This window comes from Rhea pennata, chromosome 1 (genome assembly GCF_028389875.1).
Source record: "Rhea pennata isolate bPtePen1 chromosome 1, bPtePen1.pri, whole genome shotgun sequence".
Classification (NCBI taxonomy): Eukaryota; Metazoa; Chordata; class Aves; order Rheiformes; family Rheidae; genus Rhea; species Rhea pennata.
The window spans coordinates 61,064,690-61,088,302 of record NC_084663.1 but is presented as its reverse complement, the minus strand read 5'-3'; the positions used below and the strand labels follow the sequence as shown (position 1 = coordinate 61,088,302).

Sequence of the window (23,613 nt, the reverse complement as noted above, 5' to 3'; positions counted from 1 at the left end):
AACACTCCCCTTTAAACATGCTCAAAAATCCATCTGAAGTCAGTAGGATAATGTTACAGTACTTAATGTAGACAGCAGAGGTGTATAGCTCAACGTCTGACATTACAAAAAAGCCAAAACCTTTTTAAAAGTTAAAGAAAGAAGAGTATCCTATCACTGAAAAATAAATAAGAATACACCTTAAAACTCTCACTTAAATTCATATTGTATACAGTTTTCTTAAGGAACAATCTTCTGATAACTGAATTTTTCATGCAGTGTTGTTTATTTCAGGAAGCCATGCAATATAAGCAAGATTTTACTTCAGCTAGCTGTTGTCACACAGCTTTGTACAGTGATCAACCATAAATTCTGACTGTTTATAAGTTAAGATAGAGGAGAGGAGAGAAGAGAGAAGAAAAACCACCTTGAAACAAAACGTATATATAGCACATGGATAGTATCATCCAATCCAATTAACCTGATCCTGCTTAACACAGGCAAAGCAGGCAAACAAATCGACTCCTAGCCAGATTTAAGAGAACAAACATCAAAGACCCTTAATCAGCAAAACATCATCAAATTTCATAAAGCACCACTGTGTAACACACCACTACTAATTGCTGGTAGTAAGATGAAGAATGTACAGGGGTTCTTTTTTTTTTTTTTTTTTTTTTTTTTACTTTGTTTTTGAACAGTGCATTGAGATCTCTGGAGCATGAAAGGTGCTACCCACAGTAACACCAAGTTCTGTCCTAGCTGAGCATTTGGATAAAGAACCAAAGGCAAATCAGGGATATTTGCATCCCCAAATTTCAGCTTACAAAACAGCCAGGCATTATCAAGTTACGCTAACTACTTCTTGCACAGTCCCACCGACGATTCCCCCAATAAAGCCAGACAAAGTTCATGCAAATTTTACCTCCCCAGCGCCAACAAAGCAGCAGGGCTGTCAGATGAACTTACTAATTTCAACTATGTTCACCTGTTTAAATACACACATGCACTTTGAGTGTTGCGTTGTCAGGTTTGAACTAGGATTGCACCAAAAAACTACAAAAACAAAACTACAATCACCTTGGAGGATTTCACACTGATTTCAAGCATACAGGAAAACTGTTTATGAAATTGTGCAGGCTGGATTAAAATACATTCTTCACCTTGCAAATATGCATTTAAAAATATGAAAGATATTGCATATGAAATTTAATAGAGATACTTGCACACAAATACAGACAGGTTAAAAGACCTAAACAAGAAGAAAACTTTTGGTCACCAAAAGTTTGTTTACCTGACAGTCACTACAGGAAGCAAGTTATGCCCTAAAAGGAAATGAAGAATAGCATGTGCTGTATTTTTTGTTAATTATAAGCTTTTTAAAATAGAGCTTTTAATAACTAGAACTTGAAAACCGTTAATCAAATTGTGTATTCTAAAATGGCTGAGGTGGAAAGCACCAGTTTACAAAGAAAAACACTGTTTCCTTTGGACACAGAGAAAGGAAAGCGTCTTTGTTTAAAAGTAATTATACAGCAGTTCCATAAAGTGCCTGTTTGAGAAAACACATCAGCAAGTGTTTTCCTTGTGCAAAATAGACAATTATCAGCGCAAATCTTTGGAACTTATCGGGCTGCACAACATGTGTGTTCATGCACTCCCTATAATTATAGTAATTCAGTAAAACCTCTAATCTGCAGTCAAAATTATTTTGCTTGATGCAAAACATCTACCACCCCAATTCAGCTTTGAGGGTTTGAGCAAGAAAAAAAAAGTAATCAGAAAATCCCATTTTTCATCTTCTCATGATAGTTTTTTCTAAGTCATTTGTCCATTGTGCGTGTTTACTTTTAAATGTAAAAAAATTACTGAAGGCTATATGAAAATATGTTCTATCCACGGGAACAGCAAAACCATTGCATACCATTTTTGTAAGACACTATTTAAGAAAAATTAAAAGCAGCATTTAGAATACTTGTCCATCTAAGGCCTGACAAGAGTTCTGCCTCAGCTTTGAAATGCACAGTGTGCATTTCCTCTTGAAATGGCTTCATTATCAGGGTGTAGGTATTTTAAAAGGTTTTGGAAATTAAAAAGAAAGGTGTCTAAAAGTCAACACAAAGAAGCTGAAGCACCCCAAGTTTCTAGCCACACTTTCAGATTCAAGCTCTGGTCCATCTACAGCCAAGCAGAGACATTACAAGAACAGAAAACATAGACAAGAAGAGCAGCCCATCGGGCTGAGCGCGTCTCTACTGTAATCACTGCAACGCAGCCGAGATCCACACAAACATTATTCTAGCTAGTTCAGGTTCTGGTAACGCTCTAGCTATACCAGCTAGAGCTTAACGCTCTAGTCAAACGCTTACGCCATCCCTGCCAACCTCACCAAAACTGGCCAGCAACTGCACATCTCTTTAATACCGGATTCGAGCTTTTTAGCACCAAGCTCCATTACAGGCTCCAGCCAAGGCTCCTTCCTGATCGGGGCCAGAAGGGAGAACACCTGTATTTTTTGTAAGTCACAAGGCTGCAAATAGAAGTTCCCAATGAACAAGTAAAAACAACAACCTTAAAGCATCACCAGCCTTCCCTTGCAGCCCACTACTATTTTAGCAATCTGTCATCTCTTCTGCTTTTAAGAAGAGCTCTCACCATTTCTGAGCAAGAGAGGTGAAATCAGGTACTATGCTTATGACAGCAAGTATGAGTTACATCAAGATAATAGATTTAAGTGACTTAAAGAAAATACAGCTACATTCAGAAAAAATATTACATATATTTGCCCATTTTAGAGAGAATAAGCCAAGTGCTCATTTGATCTGAACTGTCTCTTGTAGGAAGGGAATTCTGAATGTACCAGTGCACAGCTGGTCAGACCAGGCAGGAAGTTCATGCTGCAAAGGAGTCCTTCTCGGATAGAATGTGTAATCAAGCTCATAGTTCAAGAGACAACTCAGTGATGCCATGTAGATATCAGCAAATCTAGACAGACGTCTTAGGAAGTAAGTTGGATTCTCATCAGTTCTGAATAAGCTTCCAAACTGTGCGTTGAAGAAACTCCTGTTCATTTCCCTGTTCCCCCCAAAAAAAAAACATAAGGAGAATGAAGGGAACATATCTGCACACATCTCTACCACTCGTCTTCCAGAATCTGAAGCAAGCAGTTCCTTTAATCTGTTCTATGTATTACTCTCTTGCCGTTGCACTCCAAACCACCTTAATACACCATGTAAGTTTTCTATGTGTAGCCCAAACCTGGTTATCGCAGTGGGGAACAGACAAGCTTCATGTTTCTCCCACTAAAAATAGAGGCAAGCTGCTTCCGACTTTGGAAACATGGTATCTCAGGCTTTCATTTCTGGAGATTGTGACAGAAAGCCTTTATCTTCATCTAAATCCAAATGATCATCTGTTTGTCCCAAACACATAAAAAGGCTAAAGATACACAAAGATTTGGCTTAACATACACAAAAAGCTTATGCACACCTTGGAATTAGCTTTTATTACTAGCCAATGCCAAGTATCATTCCCCTTTTATTCACTTCAACCTGTTCTGGAGAAGGTTGGTGCTGATGCAGTTGCCACCTTTGCCAACAGCATACTTCAGACACTCTGCATTTAGGGAGCGCTCCCTCATTATGGCAGATTTTTATGAGTTTTAGCTATCTCCTATCTCTGTGAAGAATCCGCTAAGTGCAGTCTAGTGCAGAACCCAGTTTCCTGAGAAATATTGTATGTAATAGGAACAAGTTATCTAAAACAAAAACTGAAGTGGTTTAAGTGATATTTCCTAGATATAGACACACATTTTTAAATCATGCAGAAGGTAAGCTGTGTAATCAGTAACAATGGTGACAGCTGAACGAAACAGAGGGACAGAAGAACTGAACAGAGAAGGAATAGTATTAGGCCTGATGTTACCCTTTCATGCAGAAAACCAGCATCTGTTCTGCAGAAAGAAAATAGGGAAAAGGGTTCATATGCATGAAGGATCAGAGGGGGGCAAGAGCTGTGCAAGAGACAGGTTGAATATTGCTTTACATAATTAATTTTAAAAGGTCAGCAACTACCAAGGAACATAAATCAGGGATGCAGAGAAATTCTAAAGAAACCTGTAGAAAACATCACAGAAGACCTGGTTAACCATGAAGCATATTACAAATACTTGATTTCCTATTTCTTACCTCATATCCTTTCTTTCCTTCTTCCATTCTTCTAAAATCACTTGTGAATCAGGATCACGGTGAATCTGGAACATAAAATGCAGATGTCAAGGAGCTAAAGATAACCTGGCAAATGAACCTTTCCATTAACAAACCCTTATCAGCTGACAAAACAAATGCAACACTTCAGAAATCATTATATAGGAGTTATCTAGACGTGTTTTAACAACCAAAGGCCATAATCAATCCAGGGTGATTATCAGTGGAGGAAAGAGACAAGAGTTTGAGGAAATTCTCAAACTAGCTGCCCAAATACTTGCATTTATTTATCTACTAACTGGAGAGCCCAAATGAGACAGAGCACTCTTGCAGGGTCAATGTCCAGCACTTAGAGGCTTTGCTGAATCCCTTCTGCTATATAGAACTGATTACACACACAGAACAAACCTGCATGTGTTCCAGTAATCCAGTCAGGGTTTGTAGCCAGGTCATGGTTTGAATGTACCTCTCTGTGTTCATGATTTTAATCTCTGATCGTAACTCTGGAATAATTGCACCAGTGCGCCAGCCATGCTTCAGGGTCAAATCCTGTTTACCAAGAATTACAAAACACAAGTATTAGTCTTAAAAAAAAGTAGGTAGAATTTGAGCTCTCTTCATCCCAAAGAGTATTAAACTAACTGCTTCTTATGTATCAGCAGAAACACTAAGCAGTGGGACCTGAACTGTGCCAACATGCAGTAGATTTTAAAGTGCAAAATCCCACATTTTGAGACAGAGAATGAACAAAGAACATCGGAACACTTGCGAGTACTTACTCATGACATTTAAAAGAAATGGGGGAAATTTGAATGGCAAATGAGACCTCTGTTGCTGACAGAAGTATCTGCAGGAAACTACGTTGGGGTAGTGCCCTTTTCCCCTTACACTCAGCTGACAGAAGACCTCTGTCAGGATTGCTAGCTAGTCAAGCCTCCCCTGACAAGGATGGTTGAGGCACCTGCTACTTGTGCTCTTTCCTCCACCATGCCTGAGAAGAACAGACCTGCCTTATTCCTTTGGCTCTCAGTCTGCTGAAGCACCCACACTTATGTTTAAGGTCCACTGCCTATCTATGCTTGATTATTTTCTTATCGAGCAGGTTAAGACAAAAATTTTGACATTTTCTTCTGCTGAAGCATGATACCCACAGCTTGAAAGAGGCCAACAATCACACACGTAGAAGGAAATTCATACCCAGGCCTTCATAGGCACTCAACTACAGAAGAGTTAAACAGTGGCAATTTTTTCTGAGGTAACAACTGACAGTACCTGTGTTTGTAACGTAGTATGGAAAAACCTGGATAGTCGGGCTAAGAATTATAGTAAGATCTTGGGAAGAAAGTTTACCATTTGTGACAGGAAGATTGTCTCCTGTCATTGAAAACAGAGAAACATTCAGCTCTTATTACAGTTGCTAGTAAATGTCATCCATTTCAGCCACATCCTGTATGTTAGGATATCCATGTTTACTGTTACATCTGACACAGCCAGTATCTGGATCAGAAATATGAACTTGCACATTCCTGGGCTCAGTTTGTAAACAAGTTAAATGATACAAGTAAGGTGGAAAATATGGTCAGCCTTTTATGGGATCAATTCTCTTAACTGTGAGAAAAGCATTATGGCTTAATTACCGACTCAAATTCTGTCAATTAGAAATCTCAAATTAATCTCAATACAATTCAAGTATTATATTGAATTGAGGAGGGAGGGAGGGAGGGAGACAAACATAAAGCCTTGTCTTTGATGCTATTTCATGAAAGGTAAACTACTTACTGCCAAGTCACTGTAAATATGATCACCGAAGTACAGAACCTTAGAACCCCTCCAGCCAGTAAGCTTCAGAAATTCATACAAGTTACCCTGCAGAAACAGATTTGCATGCTGTAGCATCACGTAACTTGCACAATCACAGACATAAAAAGAACAGTTAATATACATCTAAAAATGTTTATCGCCCTCAATTTAAGTATTCTGAATCCCAAGTTCTGCAGGCAACTTCAGTAATACTATTATTTTTCATGAGCACTTTAAGAGGCAAGTAAACCGCATGAATACATTACCAACAATGAATCTGCACTGTTATTTAATTGTAAGAATAATCCTGTTAAATAATACATCTACTTTTTAAAAGCTTTTAAAACAGCTAAAGAAGCTTTAGGTTCTAGGAAATAAGTACAAGATTTGAACTGAAATGAAAGCGTATTAAGTCATACCTGTTTGTAAATCTGGCCTTTCTGCAGTTTGTGAATTTTGTCCCAAAGCAAAACTCCCCTTTCATTCACCTTCCGAAAAGGTCTAGAAAAGTATTGAACAGAATTATCAAATTCCTGTAGAAAAGTTGTCAATTCTTAGGAGATTAGAATTTTACTATTAAAAATATTCAACTTCTAAATGAAAAATATGCTCTATAGCATCTGAGTGTTTTGTAGAAGCCAGAAAAAAGCAAAGCTCTGTCAGCTTTAGGCGGGTAAACAAGATGCTTCAATACAGAACAAATGTTGAAAGCTAACTCAGGGAACCAGCCTTTCCAGACAGAAAGAACAATGTTGATGGTCTGTCATTAAGAAGGAAAGAAGAAAAACACAACAAGAATGAAAGAATGTTTTGCTCAGTATCTCACTTTACAGGCACAAAGCAGAGGGATTTTAAGCAGCTAAAGAAGGGAGGGAGGAGAAATGATAGAAATTCTTTACAAAAAAATAATAGAAGAAAAAAATTAAAAGCAGAATCCCACCGCTGTCTCACCCTCACATCATACATATGCATAAAGAAATAGGTCTTTTTCAAATGTCAAAGCAGAGGATACAAGTTTCAAATGTGTTTACTTGATGAGGCAGTACAAAGACTCCAGCCCACTAGTCAATCTGTCTTTACGTATCATTTGTAACTAACCAAAAACAGAAGCAATAAATAATGTTTCCAGAAACAGAGACTGATCCTGAAAAGTTCCAGAATTTCTCTAATTTAGTAGGAAAGGAATGCACTTCACCAAAATGCAGGCTAATGGTGTTAAAAGACAGTTCTTTGGCAATAACTCAGCCCAGTAGACTTGCAATTACTACAATGACATTCTCAAGAAAGAAATGGTGCTATCTGGACTTCAGAATTAAGGGTTTCTATGTTCTGTCATGACCTTAAAAGGGATTTCATCAAATACAATAGCCTTATATGCAATAAACAGCTTCAATCATTCTTTACTAAATACCCACCTTCGCTTATCATTGAAAAAGTTTGGTTTATCAGCTTGTACAATGACAACATCAAAGAGATCCCTCCAGTCTTTGCCTACTATGAACTTCATGCCTTTGTCCCTACAAAGGGCAGAGGGATATTAACAGTGAAGCATAACAGCAGTGTACTTATTTATGCAATATAACAAATTACATCAATATCTCATCCTCCCCATCCCTCATAATGTGTAGCTGAACAGCAACTGTTCCCTTACACAAAGCTGCTGGGACTGTTTGTAATGAGAAACATCTTCTTGCCATGATCAGCCAGCTTTGCTAACACTGCCCGAGTTTGTTCAGCATAGCAGATGTACTTCTCTATGGAGACAGGAGAAAACAAAATATTAATTTAAAAACAACAGCAACAGCTATTCAAGACAATATTTTCTCATGTTCAGTCAAGGGTTCAGAGCATGAGCTTTTACTTTAAAAAGTCCACCTTAAGCAAACATAAATATCTCTTTCAAGCTCTAAAATTTAGAATTTATAATCTCATATAAGAAAGCCATAAAGGTCATTATAATATCAGAGGAAAAAGAGAGGAAAAGGCAAAATAGAAAAAATAGAAGGAATAGGAAAAAATAGAGGGACTAGGAAAATAGAAGGAATAGAAAAAATAGAGGGAATGGAAAAAATAGAAGGACTAGAAAGAGTAGAAGGAACGGAAAGAATAGAGGAAATAGAAAAAATAGAAGGAAAAATAGAAGGAATAGAAACCAGGAAAAAAAACACCAGGAAAAAAAACACCAGGAAAAAAAACACCAGGAAAAAAAGAAAGAACAACTAGGAGGAGAAATGAGGAATGGAAGAAATAGAGGAAAAGACAGACAAGACAAACAGAAAAGACAATCTCAATTGTACTTACCAATGTCTGCTTCAATTGCTCTGTACATTATTCCTTTGATGTGGACATCCCGGATTGAATCCTGTCAGGAAAGCATTAAAGAAATGAAGAAAATGAAAAATCTTTTCAGTTATAAAAACATGCCCACTACATAATTTTGTATTTATTTATGTACACACACACAAAAATTATAACAATTACTTTTCTGCATTCTACCTTCAACTTTAAAGAAACGTAACATGCTATTAATTATGTGTAAGTCACCAGTAGACAAAGAGTAAGCTTATCCTCCAGGAAAATAACTTCAGACTTTGGGGAAGTACAGAACTCCATAGCACAGGGACTGCCTTATGTAAGGACTGCAACATTGCTCAGAGGGGTAAAGTGGGATGAAAGCCCTTAGCAAAAAGCAGGATCATCACAGATTTCTAATGACCTCTGGAGCAGAACACATTCCTTTTTTCTTGAAAAAAGAAAAAGCACTTGCAGTCAGTTTTCGGATTATGATCACCCCTAAATAACCTGTCATTTAAGTAAGAAAGATTTATGAACAGATGAAAGAAGCTAAAAGCAAAGGAACCATAGGGAGCTCTGAAGGTATTTGGCAGCTCTCCTAGGCTGGCTCTACACCAGACTCTCTTAAGACAGTCATACTGCCATTTTGGTACTTATGTCCAATAAATTCTCACCAAATCCTGCTATGGGGTTCCAAAACAGTGATAATGCTGAACAATTAGAAGTACAGAGGTTTCTACAGCACTTCCACAGAAACCACAAAAGCTAAAGCTTTGAGAAGCCTTCTGATTCTATGCAAGCATGCACATAAGGGAAAATTGCTTCAGCAGTCAAAAGATTGTTAAAGTCTATCTGACTTTAAGAAAGTAAGAAAAAAATTCAATGTTTAAGACCATCATATTATAGGCATAAAAACCATACAAGTTTAAGATATGTTAATAAGGGGCTGTGAAAAGATTTTGAACAGAAAGGTAGTGCAGACAAATTCCATTAAGCTACTAAGCATGACCTTTTCTGTTCCTAAATAACCATGACAATTTTATCTCCTCTGTAGGATACATCTTTATGAATCAAGAGGACAAAATTCTTCTCATTATCACTAAACTTTTGAGGGGAGGAGGAGAGGGAAGAAGGTAGAAGAGATACCAGAAGCAAAAGATAGTAAATGATTAGTGAAAATATACCGGTAACAAGTGAAATCTTCAAACTAGAATTCCCTGCAGTCCCTTATATTTCCTGCTACTGAAAAAAAGTATGCCTTTAAATATCAAACAAAAGAAGCTTTATCAGCATGAGTGCTTCATCATTTTCCTCCCATTCCCCTCAAGTCTACAGAAAGAACAGCAGTCCAGAATGTGTCAATTTAAAAGCAAATTTCAAAAGCGTTTCATGGCTTTTTCAAGATCTGCCATCATTTTGTTTACATTTTTATGGTTCTACAGGAATAATTCTATACAAAAACTAAAGCTCAGATATTTTACTGAAGCTGATACAGCAGTAGAGGCTCCTGAAGTGCTCATGGAGAAGATTAGCAAATGTAAAGGTTTACCTAAACTTCAAAGTTCATACCTTGACATCTTTGTACAGATGAACAGGCTCATAGTCTATGTTGTTTTTCAGAAAGTGCTCATTTACACAGGAAAGGAGTGTCATCTCTGGCAAGGAGAATATATCCATGAATTGCTTCATTGTGTTTCCTTGTGAGCTCTACAGAGGGAAGGGAAAGAAAGAAAGGGGAAAAAAAAGGTCAGACATTTCTCACAGTTATAACACTTTTCTGTTTATTTAATGAACGTAAATGAACTTATGTTCATTATATTCAAGCTTCTGACAGGTTGCAGATATTCAGCTTTTACCATCACTGTTCTCATTGATTTTGGATTCTCTCTGGATTAACAGACTTTCAATACAGTAATTAAAACATTTAGCTTTATTTTAAAAAATAATCTTAAAAAAAAATAATAAACAAACAATATAAAAGCTAGTATTCAGATAAAATTCAAGAAAGAGCTTGGGAGATCTCTTCACTGGACATCTACACTTTTACAAATAAAGATCATAGGGTATTAAGGTGAGAGAGTTGAGGGGTTATTTTGTTGTTTGCTTTTTGAGTAAGTGAAATAATGACTAGGGCTGCAGAACAACATGCCTCCTTGAACAAGAGATAGTAAAAATATTAAGAATTTACAATAACTAAAGCAGGAATGGAAGAAAAGATTTATAGTCTGCAGAAGTTGTAGCTACAGTTAAGTTTCACAAAAGTTGAGCTGAGGATCTCACTATACAGAAATAAACACAAACCAAATAGTTTAAGAAGAGGGGGACCACATACGCAGAAAACAACTAGACATCTTTCCTCAAGACTGCACACTGGTTAAGATCAAAGGAAAAATAGCTCCTCGGAGACCAAGGCATCCCATGACAAATGCCAGACACGTTCTGTACTGCTTCAGCTGCTAAAGAGATCAGATTTGAGAATTTTAATTTCCTTAAGCAAGAGCAAGTGTAAGTACAACAAAATGCTCCACAGCAGAATGAAGAATCCCTTCCTGCCCTGGAGATCTTTCAGGCCAACATGGAATTAACACCCATAGGTAGAAGAGTTAAAATAAACATAATTTTGGTTATAAAAACTGCATAGTTCTTCGTATGGAGACAAGAAAGGAAACTGCTAGTGAGAACATCAACTTTCCACATAAAGTCAAGTTCTGAACTTAAAAGCTTTTATCTTTTATCATTTACCTTTGTCACATCCTCTCACTGCTACTCTGTCAGCTTGCCTATGAAAGATCCTTCATTTACTTGCTGCTACGTCAGCTAAGCCATGAAGAAGTACATAGCTTGGGAAGGCACCAGATATGGTTCAGTTCCCAGCCTTTATCAGATTTTGTGTGCAATACTGAGTAAGTCACTTGATTTTTTAAATGTTCCACTTCTCTACCTACACAATAGAGGGTGGATGAGGGAACAGTGAAAGAAGAAACTATAGCAAATGGGAGAAGGAAAGGATATTGGTCATTTAAAATGGCAAATCTAGCACTGCATCTAGCATCACTCAACCAGATATTACAAAATATAACTGTTAGTAAAAACAAGATCAAAATACAAGTCAAAAAAAAAAAAAACAGATTTCATTTTTAGAGAGTAGATTGTTTTTACCTTTCCATAAAAGTCACTCATTTGTTCCAAAGGGACGTGGGAACCATCATACATCGCAATGACTTCTTCATCTGGGACAACACTGAGGCCTCTGGCAAACATCACTCGCTTTAGTTCAAAGGTCGCATTAAAATTTTCAAGTAATTACTGAACTAAAGTCTGACATACTAACACTTCAACTTGAGCTTCTTAAAATACTAACAATGTCATAGAAACACTTCAGTCTGTAAGTTAAGACAGTGCCTCTCCTTACAGGACCAGTAACATTTTAACAAGCTGATGCACAGGAAACACATTCCAAGTTTAAGTTTGCCTCTTTTTTTGCTTTTTTTTTTTTTTTTTTTTTGCCTTTTTTTTTTTTTGCTTTCTTAAAAAAAAAAACTAATTAGTCTCCACTGAAACTCTGCCTCAAGGGTTTGTAAGTAGTTAAGAGTTTCCAGCTTTTTAACACAAAGTAATTCCTCACATTGCATTTGTTTCATAAAGCACAGATGACGTGATAGTTTTTAAACCAGATTATTCTGCAGCATGACCTTGAAGATCTAAGGAAAAGAAAAACATACACAACCTCTAACTAAATAATTTCTTTTAAAACCCATCAACACTTCAGCTCCCCAAAATTTTAGATTTGAAGGACTATTGACAAGTAATTAAAATATGGAAGCTTAACAACTGATAGGGCAGGAGGAGAGATATCATCTGTCCCCGAATTTCTTTATTAACTACTATGAGATTAATGCCTTTGTCTGGTTTGAAGATTTTTTTCTTTAATTACAGTGTCAAGCATCTACTAAAACACTACAGACATGGGAGTAATCCTCAGAGGACACAGATGTGGGGTTGAGGAGGTACGTTTTGCTTAAAAATAAAGAACACACACACACACAAAAAAAAAAAAAAATCAGATCTGTGATCCCTTTTTCAATGCCTACTTGAGATTTTTTGCAGCATTTTATAAAGGACAGCCAATTCCAATGCCTCTCTTTCTTGGTCTTACCTAAAATGTTGCAAGGCATTTTAAAAGATAAATGATTAAACCCAGAGCTTTAAAGTGATCAGAGTTTACACTCCCTTTGCAGCGCAAGGGCATGATACACAAGCTTCCTCAAAACTGCTACAATAGAGTCCTACGTTACCTAGCTCTTTTACTATACATCTCAGTGCTATATTGACTTGTTCATAGCTCTGTGCTGCTGTACATAGGACCCCAGCATCCTCATGAGTCTCATGCACAAACACGCAGCTATCTCAATATATCCCCCCTCCCCCCGCAAAGGAAAAAAAAAAAACTATTTAATATCACCCACTTTGCAGCAGGAAACAAAGAAAAATGTCACTAAAATGCTAAATGTATACCAAGTAATACAATCAGAATAGAGGAGGACTGACTCATGTTCTAGTCTACAGAGCTATGCCAAATGGAATTTGAATACTGCTAAGGAAACTCTTGTAGATCAGGATTTATTTAACACAGATCAAGAGAGGACAATAGATATTTGTGAAATCCAGAGAACAGAGAAGACTGTGTATGGAAAGCTGTAATTAGTTTTGCCAAAAGACTCATAGTCTTTATACAGTTCACAGTCCAGCTGTATAAATACAAACCTTATTTCATCCTATACAGAACATCAACAGACAGCACTAAGAGAACATCACGGCTCTTCTACAGCAGTGCTCCAACTGTTGCCCTTGGAGATTGCTAAGCAAAGTTGTATACTTTAGGCAAGTTTTTTGCTACTTTCAGTAGTAAAATCAACATATGCATATACAGAGCACATGCAAGGTTAAAACTGAGAACTAAAGATAAGAACTAATGTAGCTAAGTTTAGCATTAGGACAGTTTAGAGGGAAAGACAAAAGAAGCATAAGTGAAACGATAGTTACTCACACATTCCCCACCAAGCACCAAGATGCCTGACCCAGTAGCCTGTCCAGGATTACTTTGGGTGACGTGGAGGACAAGGGAAAACAACTATTTAATGGTTTTCAACACCTCTTCTAGAATCTTCTTGACTGGTGGCCATGTGTAGGCTTTGGACACGCCTTCACACTAAGCGTTGAGAGCAATTGGGATCTTTTGCCTCTTCACTCTGTCCCACTCTGCAGGTCATAAGGCAACACTGCTGATCAACTCATTGCCCCCTTGCCTTCTCAGCTGGGTTGTGCTATGGCTCTAGTTGTACCATTACTCTACCTGCCATTTTCTCTCAAGACCTTCAGCCTTCTTTTTGTTCCCCCATAGGACTATCTGGAGCAACAGCATGTAGCTTGAGCAGTTTGATGACCAGCTGCCCCAGATACCATTAACGTATGCCATTCTTTTATCCCTTCTTCTATCATTTTTTCCTATACTTTCACACATACACATTTCCATTCACACTTTACTCATACTAATCTTATCATTCCTGTTACAAACCTCTACTAATAAATGCATCTCTGGTTACTTCAGCTAGCCTTCATTCTAACAAGTTAGCATTTTTCCAATATTCAGGACTGACCTAGCTGCCTCTTTAAAAAAAGTTGCTCAGTTCCAACAAAGAATAATTACAGGACCACACCATTTTCCCTACACTCAAGGGCATACTGACTTGAAAGCTTGCTCAACAAATTGCTAGCACAGAACTTAAAACTTTAGACTTATTGGACAGTCTTTATTTTACAAGCGTAAGAATTTAAATTCTTTTTTAATCTTCACAGACATTTTTTCATTTTTCTAGTTGGGAAGGGCCCTTTGGGGAGGGGGGGAAGTCTCTGCAACAATACCACAATCATGCTAACAGGGGCACTGTGACTACTATTTATATAGAAAGCAATAGTAGAGAAGTCACCAGTATATTTTTAGATCTCTTTCAGCACAATGTAACAGCCGGAAACAAAGTGAGTCACCACTATGTGACCACCGGCTTGCCAACTTTGCCAGGTCTGAACCGGAGAATTAGTTCTACTTTATCAGTCAGTAAATGTATGCATGTATGTACACTGAAGTGCAAAGAAACCTCTTTCAGTAATATCACAATGTTCATTCATGCCTATGCTTTTCAGTAGTTTCTAATGTGAGTCTAAGATGTACAGCATTAAATGCAACTATGAGACTCAAAAAAAGTGTACATTTGCATTATAAGTAGGCAATAACTTCACCTACCTGTAAACTGTTCCCAGTTGAATATAATGAAAAGCATCGATCTTCATTAATAATGCCTAAGCAAAAGTACAGAGGGGAAATCAGACAGCTTTTATCATGCCAGTTATTTGACATTAAAGTATTAGATAAATTTGCTTTCTTTTTTTTTTAATAACCTTTCAGGTTCAAGAGCAGCTGATCACCTTCAATTCCACTTCCTTCATAGCTTTCAAAATACTTTCTTTCAGCTAGGACTTGCAAATCACTAAGAAAACACATTGTCCAATGATCAGAGATTAGCAGTGAAGAAATAGCATTTTCTAATAACAGTAGCCTGCTTAGATTTATTCTTTTGTACTCTGAAGTTGACATATTAGTGGGAAATAAAGACAACAAAACACCCAAAATGTTGAGCTATATATATATATATACGTATATATATATATATATATATGTATGTATATATATATTAAAAAAAACTTGCAATGAGAAATAAAAACAAAATCCTTTCTCATCAACACACAGCAAGAAAGTGGAAGACCTAAAAGACTTATTTCTTTGGCTAAGTTTTCAGCACTACAGAATTCAAAGTTATTTATACATACCCGGTGCACATCATAATGAAGTCCTCTTATTGCAAAATTGGGATCATAATCATATTTTCTTATTTCTGCAGGATACTAAGAAGAAAGGACAATGATTTTCAGTTTAAAACCTTAACATACAAGCAAATCAAGAAATTGTTTCTGCAGGCATTGAAAAGTCTAAGTTTTCCATGCTTCTCATTTTCACTAATCATTAGAAGATGCTTTTGATAGATCATGACATTTGCATGAACATATAGTGTGACATGCAAGTCATAAAAGTATTAAAAAAAAAAAAAAAAATCCAAGACCACGTTTTCAAATGCAAGGCAAGTGTAAAGCTAGATATCTGGGGAATCTGTGATGATCACTTCTGAATATGATCCTCCTTTTTTAAAGAGATGCTTTAATATATGCACCTTTGTCTTCCCAAACACTGTCTGTAAAAAAAAGGGCTGTAAGAGCAGAATGTCCAACTAGACTTTCCTAGCTAGAAACCCAAATATACAGCCTGATTTGCAGAGATGCCTAGAATTTGTTGCTCACTTCTGTGGGGGAGAAAAATCAATACAATATCGTTGATATTAATAAGAGCAAAAAAAAAAGAAGTCTCTGGCATTTTCAAGAAAAAAGAACACAGCTATCTGTTTTGATTCTCTACATATGGATCATAATGCTGATTTTATACTCATGTATAAAATGTAGACCTCAGGGGCACTTAAAGATATAGTGCACTGCAGATAAATACAGATGGGTAAGAAGAAAGAAGAGAATTCACAAAGGCTACTCCTACCTTGAGAAGCCAGGCTCCCCTATTAGGGAATGTAAAGAGAGGCTCCCATAAAAGGCAATTCAGATCACAGACCTAACATGAGAGAAAAAAGCCACTCTTTCTATTGCTTCTGAAGACAGTGAAGGAGCCTGGCTTTCCTAGCCTGAAGTTAGCCTTTGGTAATATGATCTGAATGGCTGATAAACTGAAAGTTACCCACTACAGTATCAGAAACTTCCATAAGCCAGAGTTGAAAGCTCTGAAGGCTTCAGTCTGACTTTGAAGCTGCAGAACTACAGCTATGACTACGCAGTGCAGTCATACGTACAAAAGACTTCAAAAACGCAAAGTTGATGCTTGCAGCCTCTATCAAGAAAAAATTGCATCTTCTGCGTTGTACTTCCAGATATTTGACTTTACAGATCTACAAGAAATACTTGCCTGCAAAGATTTCACATCCAGCCAATGGTTTGGTAGGAAAGTAAAATACCACTAAGACATAAATTCAAATTTTCAAACATCCCACCATGTTACATCCCAAAACATCCCATGTTACATCCCAAAACAAGTGCACTTTAACCACAGGTCTCCACTGTAATGTCAGACTTGCATATATTGAGGTTGTACCTCCCAATGGAACAGTGCACCACAAAAATCAGAGCCTGAAAGCAAGCTGGTCATTAAACACCAGCATGCTGAGTCACTTCAGTAGAACATCACATTGACCCAACTATATTTCTCCTGGGAGTTCCTGCACTATGCATACAGCCTTACTGTTCCAGAAAATTAGGTGCTTATAAAAATAAATCGCATTCATCTCTTTTAGTAACAGTATGTAGTTTCCCTCTCTCCTCCTTGCTCCATAGCATAAGGACAGAAGGGAAAAAAAAATAATTATCAAGAGTGCCCAGGGAGAGCACTTTCACATGTACTCACTTTTGATGCAATGTGTTTTTGTTTGTTTTAACAGCCTTGAGGATTTTGCTTTATGCCTACAACTATAAAAAGCAGAAACAAAGAATTTCTGGTGCTACATGTTATGACTTGGTCACTAAACTGACTTCCTAATCATATACCAAGGCACATTTGTATATATTCTATTTTCTGTGCTCTTTTCTGTGGTGATTACAAGCATCACCACTTACAAACACATTCTTTAATGCTGAATAAGGATCTTCACAGATTACTTTTCAAAAATATGGGCTTCATCAGTTCCTCGTTTTATACACGCATAATCTCATTAGATTGTACTCTGGACAGCATTCGTAATAGCTCTTTGTGTAGAGATGTACATGTATTAATTTGTGTCATGTACTCTCTCCTCCAGTGGTTTATAGATAACACAGATAAGGCATGGTCTACTAGAGAAGCTTTCTAACACTATTCAGAAGTCCATTTTCAGTTGGTTACATTTCTGTCAGGCTTTAACCATGAGCTGACTAGGAAAAAAAATAATACATGTGAGGTGCTTTTTCATCTGTTTTAAAAGGCAAGATGCTTTGGTCACTTCTGACAAAGCTAGAGAAAATTATCCCTTTTTTAAAAAAAATTTAAACTAACTAAAGGTGATCCTTCATTCCCTCATACATTCTACAAATTGGCAAATGCATTTCAGACCTATTCTCCACCTTTTGTGTTATACACCTTTGAAGGAACAAAAAGGAAAGTAGATTATACAGTCTGAATAGAGGCGAGAGAGAGACAGACACAGTTGGACAGAGACACACAGACACACACACAACCTCCACTTCTCCGAAAAGTGAGTGGGTATCTATGCTGAAGAAGAGTTGCCCTACAACTGCTGTAGACTGTGCTCTTGCACAGGCATCTAGAATTAGAAAAAACAGCTGTTCTTCTTAGCTTATCAGCTGTCTTCCTTACTACTGCTTCCAGAAAATATAGAGGAGGCTACCAAATTAGAATGAAAAACAGCATTAAAAGCCTAAAGCAGGGTTGGAAAGATGTGTAGATTGGGTCAGGGACTTGAAGCAGAAAAGGGATACAATGAAAAAAAAAATATAAAGGAAGGACACAGCATATGATCAATAAAAGACAACATTGTACCACATACGCTTAATATGACCAAAATGATTAAATTTCCTTGCTCATACTTAACTCCTTTAAATTTCTGCATGCTTGAATTCCTTACTTGAGTTTATTTTGATGCAAGGCTACCTTTTTGAATGCATGCCAATGCATGAGAAAAAGATGGAGCCCCTCTTGACACACAAACCAAAGTTTCCTTACAAACCAATCAAAATAATGATGAAATTTGCACTCTTTATTGGTAGAAATGCATCTACCTGGTCTGAAATAGCAGCCCAGATAAGGTAGCAGAAGGCCCTTACATAAGGAAAGAAAAAAAAAAAAAAAAAGATCAAAAGAGTTTTCATTCAACACCCGCTGCCACCTCTGAGGCTAGCATTAAGTTGATGTTTATTGTATCTTAGACTTCAAAATTCCTTGCTTCCTACACCGTATTTTGCAGTTTCTGATGCATTAGATTACACTGCCATGACCAAAATTGGTCATCTTTCAGACTGACTCTAGCAGTCAGAACAGGCAATACGATCTAAAGGCATTTCCTAATGCTGAAGTCAAGAAAAACATTAACACCATAAGCAGCTACAGAGGCTAGCATTAATGAAAACTATAGTCTCTCAGTCAATTATAGTAGGAAATGATAATCTCAACAAACTATCTCAAAATAAAAAACACGAGATTCTAATAGAGACAAAAAATCAGCAAGTTATTATTACCTGAATTCATTCAAATAGTAAAGACTGACCACTGTTAATTGTTGTCTACAATACTTACTCTTGACTCCTTCTGTTATTGTAATGTTGGATTTTACAAGAAACAAATAGCATTAATAAACTGTAGAATAGCATTAATAATTTATTTACACATTCTACAGAAACTGCTATCAAGACATAGCAAAATTTCATGGGGGATCTAGTGGTGTATGCTTGCAGGGCCTGTAAAGTTTTGTTTGCTCTTCCAGAGATATTTATAGATGTTTAAACATAGCTCTTAACCTTTGGATTGAAACATGAAAATAGAATGCCACCACCCATTCATGTTTAGGTTGTACAAAAGTAATTAGTTAAGCTAGTCTCTGTATTTTTGTCTTTTACTTTTCTATAATTCCTATAGCGCATTAACCTCCATATTTTCTTCAGTCTCTTTCCCCGCAATACTTTGTTTCCTCCACATCCCCGGATATCACCCATCTCCCTCCCTGCTTCCTGATGCACAGTAACTTCTCACATCCCTAAACTGTACAGTAACCAGTTCCAAGCCATTTAGATGTCAACTAGTCACCAGTATGAGTATGTGGCTTGGCCAGGCAACAGATTAGTGCTTCCTCTTAGGAGACCGCAAAGCTGAACACTTCTTTGTATCTCCCTCATGTATCCAACCACTGAAGGCATCATCCTTGCAAACTCTGCCCCTCTAGGTAACTTAGCCGAGATGCCCAAAGCATACAGAGTGCCCGACAGGCACACAACACAATCAAATGTCCCTCATCCCCTTAAGATGTTAGGCTAAAAATATTCCATACGGAAATTAATTATTGCACTCATGGCAATGCATAGAACAGTACCATCAACCTTGAAGCTTCTTGTATGTTAGGATAAGGACAATAATAGGTAGTTAGAAAAAAAAAAGAAAGAAAAAAAATCACCCAAAACACACTGTTCCTTAACAACTGCCAGACTATTCTGCTCAAAACTGCAGCTGAGAATAAACAATGCAGCTGTTGCACAAAATGTGCCATAAGGCAGCTAAGGCAGGGACTAAAGCATGAAAAAAATGAGCTAAGCCCCTCTCAGCAAGAAATTATTTGTTACACTTCTTATTCACAAATGCTTATTGTTATTTCATTCACTTTACTTACCCGGTGCTCATTAACAAGAAGATCTCGTGCGGCATTGAAGATCAGTGTGTGCAGATGCTTAGAATAAAAGACTAAGGTGTAGTCATAATCAAACCCATAGATTTCAATGTCTGACAGGCTCATTTCATTGTTTGAAAAAATTGCATCAGGATTCAGCATGTTATTCATAACTGAAGGAACTAACTCTGGGAACAGGGAAAGGAAAGGGAAAAAAAAAGCACATTATGCCAGTTATAGTTTAAGTAATAAAAATCCATTAGCAACTTTAAACATAGATAAATGTTGACGGAAACTATCAAACTGATTCACGCAAACTGTACCAGGTAACCTTTAACAATTTGATGTTACTGAAAAAGTTGTCCCTAGTTTGTCTTGGTGACCCATAGCTTTTATTTAAAGCGTACTTCTGTTTGCACAGTTGAAGTAAGAGAATATGCATTTCAGGATCATGCTCAGAAAAGTCCAGATCAAATATATGCATTTTTGCAAATTCCATTAACACATTTTTATTTTATTTCTGCTTTTGACAATGAGCTTTGGAGGGTTTTTTCTAATTATTCTAGTAGCCTTGTCTTCTCCCCCCATTATTTTATTCTGTTCAAGAAGCAGAACCTACAGAATGGAGTTTTTTGTTTTACCTCCCTTTGGTTCAATCATTTCAGGGTTATCATGTTACTCAATTTCAACTCAAGTAAAATTTAATTTATTACTATGTATTTCAAAAAAGTTACATACACATTACTATGCATATCAACCTCCCAGAAAAAAGCAAGAAACTGAAAATATTCTGCTTATTGTCAACACATTTCTAATGTGCTTAAATTACTTTCGTTTTTAAAGGTATGTTTCTCCTGGTATTTGTTTGAAATGAATATTTAAAAAAAATAAGAACATTTACATATAATCATAATATATTAGGTAATTTTAAGACTGACATCAACATCAGGATTAGGAACGTTGGTATTTCTTGTTTAGAAAACTTGGAAGAGCGGTATCAGGGAGCCTAAGGTTACCTTCCTGGAATCATAAAACATGAGGAAGTTCTCCTTTCTTTCCTTCCCATATACTATCTTTCTCTGATTTAGTTATGATATTCCAATTCAGCCTTCTCTGGGAGCTGAAAAAAAAGAGCTTTCATCTTAAACCTGTATTTGAAAGGGTAACTTTAAAGGGAATATGCTTTGCTTTGTTACTTTCTACATATAAGACTGGAAGGAAGCAATCAAGTCTATCTTAACACCTTTATCTCTAAGGACAAATATACTACCTGCTTTACCATGGGAAGAAACAGTCTCAACAGGCAGGTAGGTCTGGGTACTCAAGATCTGCTAGAAAGATAATTTTCAGAACTCTGGCCTATTTGTAGAAAGGGAAAGAACATTTCTTCTATAAAAGCAGTATCTTAATTACTGCAGAGTTGGCAGGCAGACACAGTATTAAGAAACTTACAGAGAAGCCTAACAGAAAATAGTAATCTAAAACAATTCAGCTTTATCAGATGTATATACACAAGTTTTTAATTATGAAAAAGTGAGAAAGAACAGCAAGTTCAGTGCGTCAAATTTCACATTTCAAATAAAGTTCAGCATCTTTTATACTGAAAGAAATCTCAAACACTTGTTACACTTAATGTGCCATGAAAAGCTGTTTCATAAACAATCAGTTCAGAGGATTTAGCAAAATAAGCTCAAACCAATCGCTTCTACTTTTGCCAGACACTGATTATGGTAATGCAAGAGATAAATGTTACACTCACTTAAGGTAACAAAAATAATTAAATGCAATTTCACATACCACTATTAAGGAAAAGGTTCTTATTCTATTATAGGGGCTATTAGCAATTTAATTAACTACAAGAAGTCATAACCTTAGTTTTATATGAACTACCAAAATCATGTTACAACATTCATTTCTATATTGCACTTTAAACATTTTTTGTAGTGTCAGCTATGCAGCCTGTTGAATCAACACTTATTTCAAAAATGAAGACATTTCATATAAATAACATGACTTAATGGCTTCTTGAAAACAGAGATAGTATAAGCAAATTGTAGCTATTGTTCTCCTAACATTACTACTCTATGCTCTAACCTCAATCTGAAGCATTATTTCGGTGTGGTTAGGGAAAAAACAGTTCCAAAACCAGGGAACAAAACAAAATTTCAAAATAAAAGGCATTCTCTCTTCCTTTCCTTTACCCCACCCTCCAAAATCTGAACTACTCATGTAGAGTCTTCCATACGGGAAGGAAATTTTATCTATCTTCTTTGTTTTGTGAAATGCTGCCACTGCTTTATGTTTGCAAACTGCCAGCACAGTGAAGCCCTGGTTCATGCTTAGGACCCTTAGGTTGCGGGAGGATAGATAATACATTTTAAAGAGGCCAAAACATGCAAGATGAAAGTATTCTCCAGTGAATACTGCCACATGGGGGACACACTACTTGCTTCTTCTCTTGTGGCTCTCTAAGGAGAGCACATACTGATGTAATTTGAAATATCTGGCCTTTGGATGATAATTTCCATGGCCTATCAGGCTGCAATCAAATAGCAACCGCTTTCAGTCTCGGCACAGTGATTCCTAGGGTATGTTTCTGCATAAATGATGCATCTGCATAACCAGTGGTGTCTGACCCTTAACTTTTTGCCCAGCCAGGCTGAAGGACAGGGCTTCGTTATCGCTGCTCGGCTTTCAGAAGCCTGCACAGAGTCAGGCACTCATCACTAGCACTGTATCCCTCGCTGCCGTATCTCAGAGCGGTTTAACGGCGCTGCAGGCAAAAGAAAGCCCATCAGCCAGGACCGCGTTTTTGAACGTGGGGGAAGGCAGCCCGACGCTTCCAAACATCAGACCGGCTCCCCGGTTTTCTCCTCGGCTTGGCGCTTCTCCGCATCTCCAACGCCCGCGGCTCTCCTCCCCCAGCCCTCCCGGCTCAGGTGCGAGGCGCCGCGAAGGGGCGGCAGCCGCGACCCCCCACCCCCCGCCCCGTCCCCGCGCGCGGGGGCCGCGGCCGTTGCTCCGCCGCGCGGCGCTAACGGCTCCCGCCTGTCACGCGCCCCTTCCCCCGCCGCTGGGGGGGGCGGGGGGGGGGAAGGAGGGGCGGGAGGGAGGCAGCCGCCCGCCGCCGAGGGCCCCCGCTCACCCTTGCTCGCCCTCTTGGCCTCCCGGTAGCGCGACCACAGGTAACTCTTCATGTCGGGCGGCGGCGCCGGCTGCCGCTGCTGCGGGGCCGCGGTGCAGTAGGCAGCGGCTCGCGAGGCGCCCGCCCGGGCCCGCCGTCCGCCCGCCCGCAGGCACCGCGCCGCCGCCGCTGCTGCCATGCTCCGCTCGGCGCCCGCCGCCGCCGCCGCGGGCTGAAGTCACTTCCTCGGGCCCCGCCCCGGCGGGCCGGGCCGGGGGCGGAGGGGCCGCGGGCCCCCGCCCAGAGCCGCGGCAGCCGGCCGCCGCGGGCCCGGCCCGCACCTGCGGCCGCAGCGCAGCGCCCAGGTGCGGCGCGAAGGCGGAAGGACGCTCGCTCCTCGGCTTTGCGGCGGGGAAGTACTCCAGAGCCCCGCTTCGACAGATCAGCGAGCAGATTAAGCTCCGCGCACAAGCTGGATGTAAGAGATCAGTGTGCAGTATAAATAATACCAGGACACCCACACAAGCCAAGTGCCCTTTTGAGGCCCCCATCTCCTTGCGAGGCGCGTCCGGAGCATAGCTGTAGACCCTAAACAGAAGAGAAGTCAACAAGGGTTAGTAAGTTTGGTTAAAAAGGATGCATGATGATACGCAGGAAAGAACAAAAACCAGACCACTTC

At 38.3% G+C, this 23,613-nt stretch overlaps 1 protein-coding gene across 1 annotated transcript; it reads right to left on the bottom strand.

Moving 5' to 3' along the window:
- Nucleotides 1-246: 246 nt before the first annotated feature.
- Nucleotides 247-23,072, bottom strand: NT5DC3 (5'-nucleotidase domain containing 3). The gene is made up of 14 exons (XM_062589488.1): nt 22,956-23,072; nt 19,814-19,998; nt 15,162-15,236; nt 14,578-14,633; nt 11,436-11,526; nt 9,846-9,983; nt 8,283-8,343; nt 7,633-7,735; nt 7,397-7,498; nt 6,401-6,482; nt 5,961-6,047; nt 4,590-4,730; nt 4,164-4,228; nt 247-3,051 (listed from the first exon to the last, which is right to left on the bottom strand). Exons 1-14 carry the CDS (start codon nt 23,005-23,007, stop codon nt 2,790-2,792), a joined length of 1,500 nt encoding a protein of 499 aa, XP_062445472.1. The 5' UTR covers nt 23,008-23,072; the 3' UTR covers nt 247-2,789.
- Between the last annotated feature and the right edge of the window lie 541 nt (nt 23,073-23,613).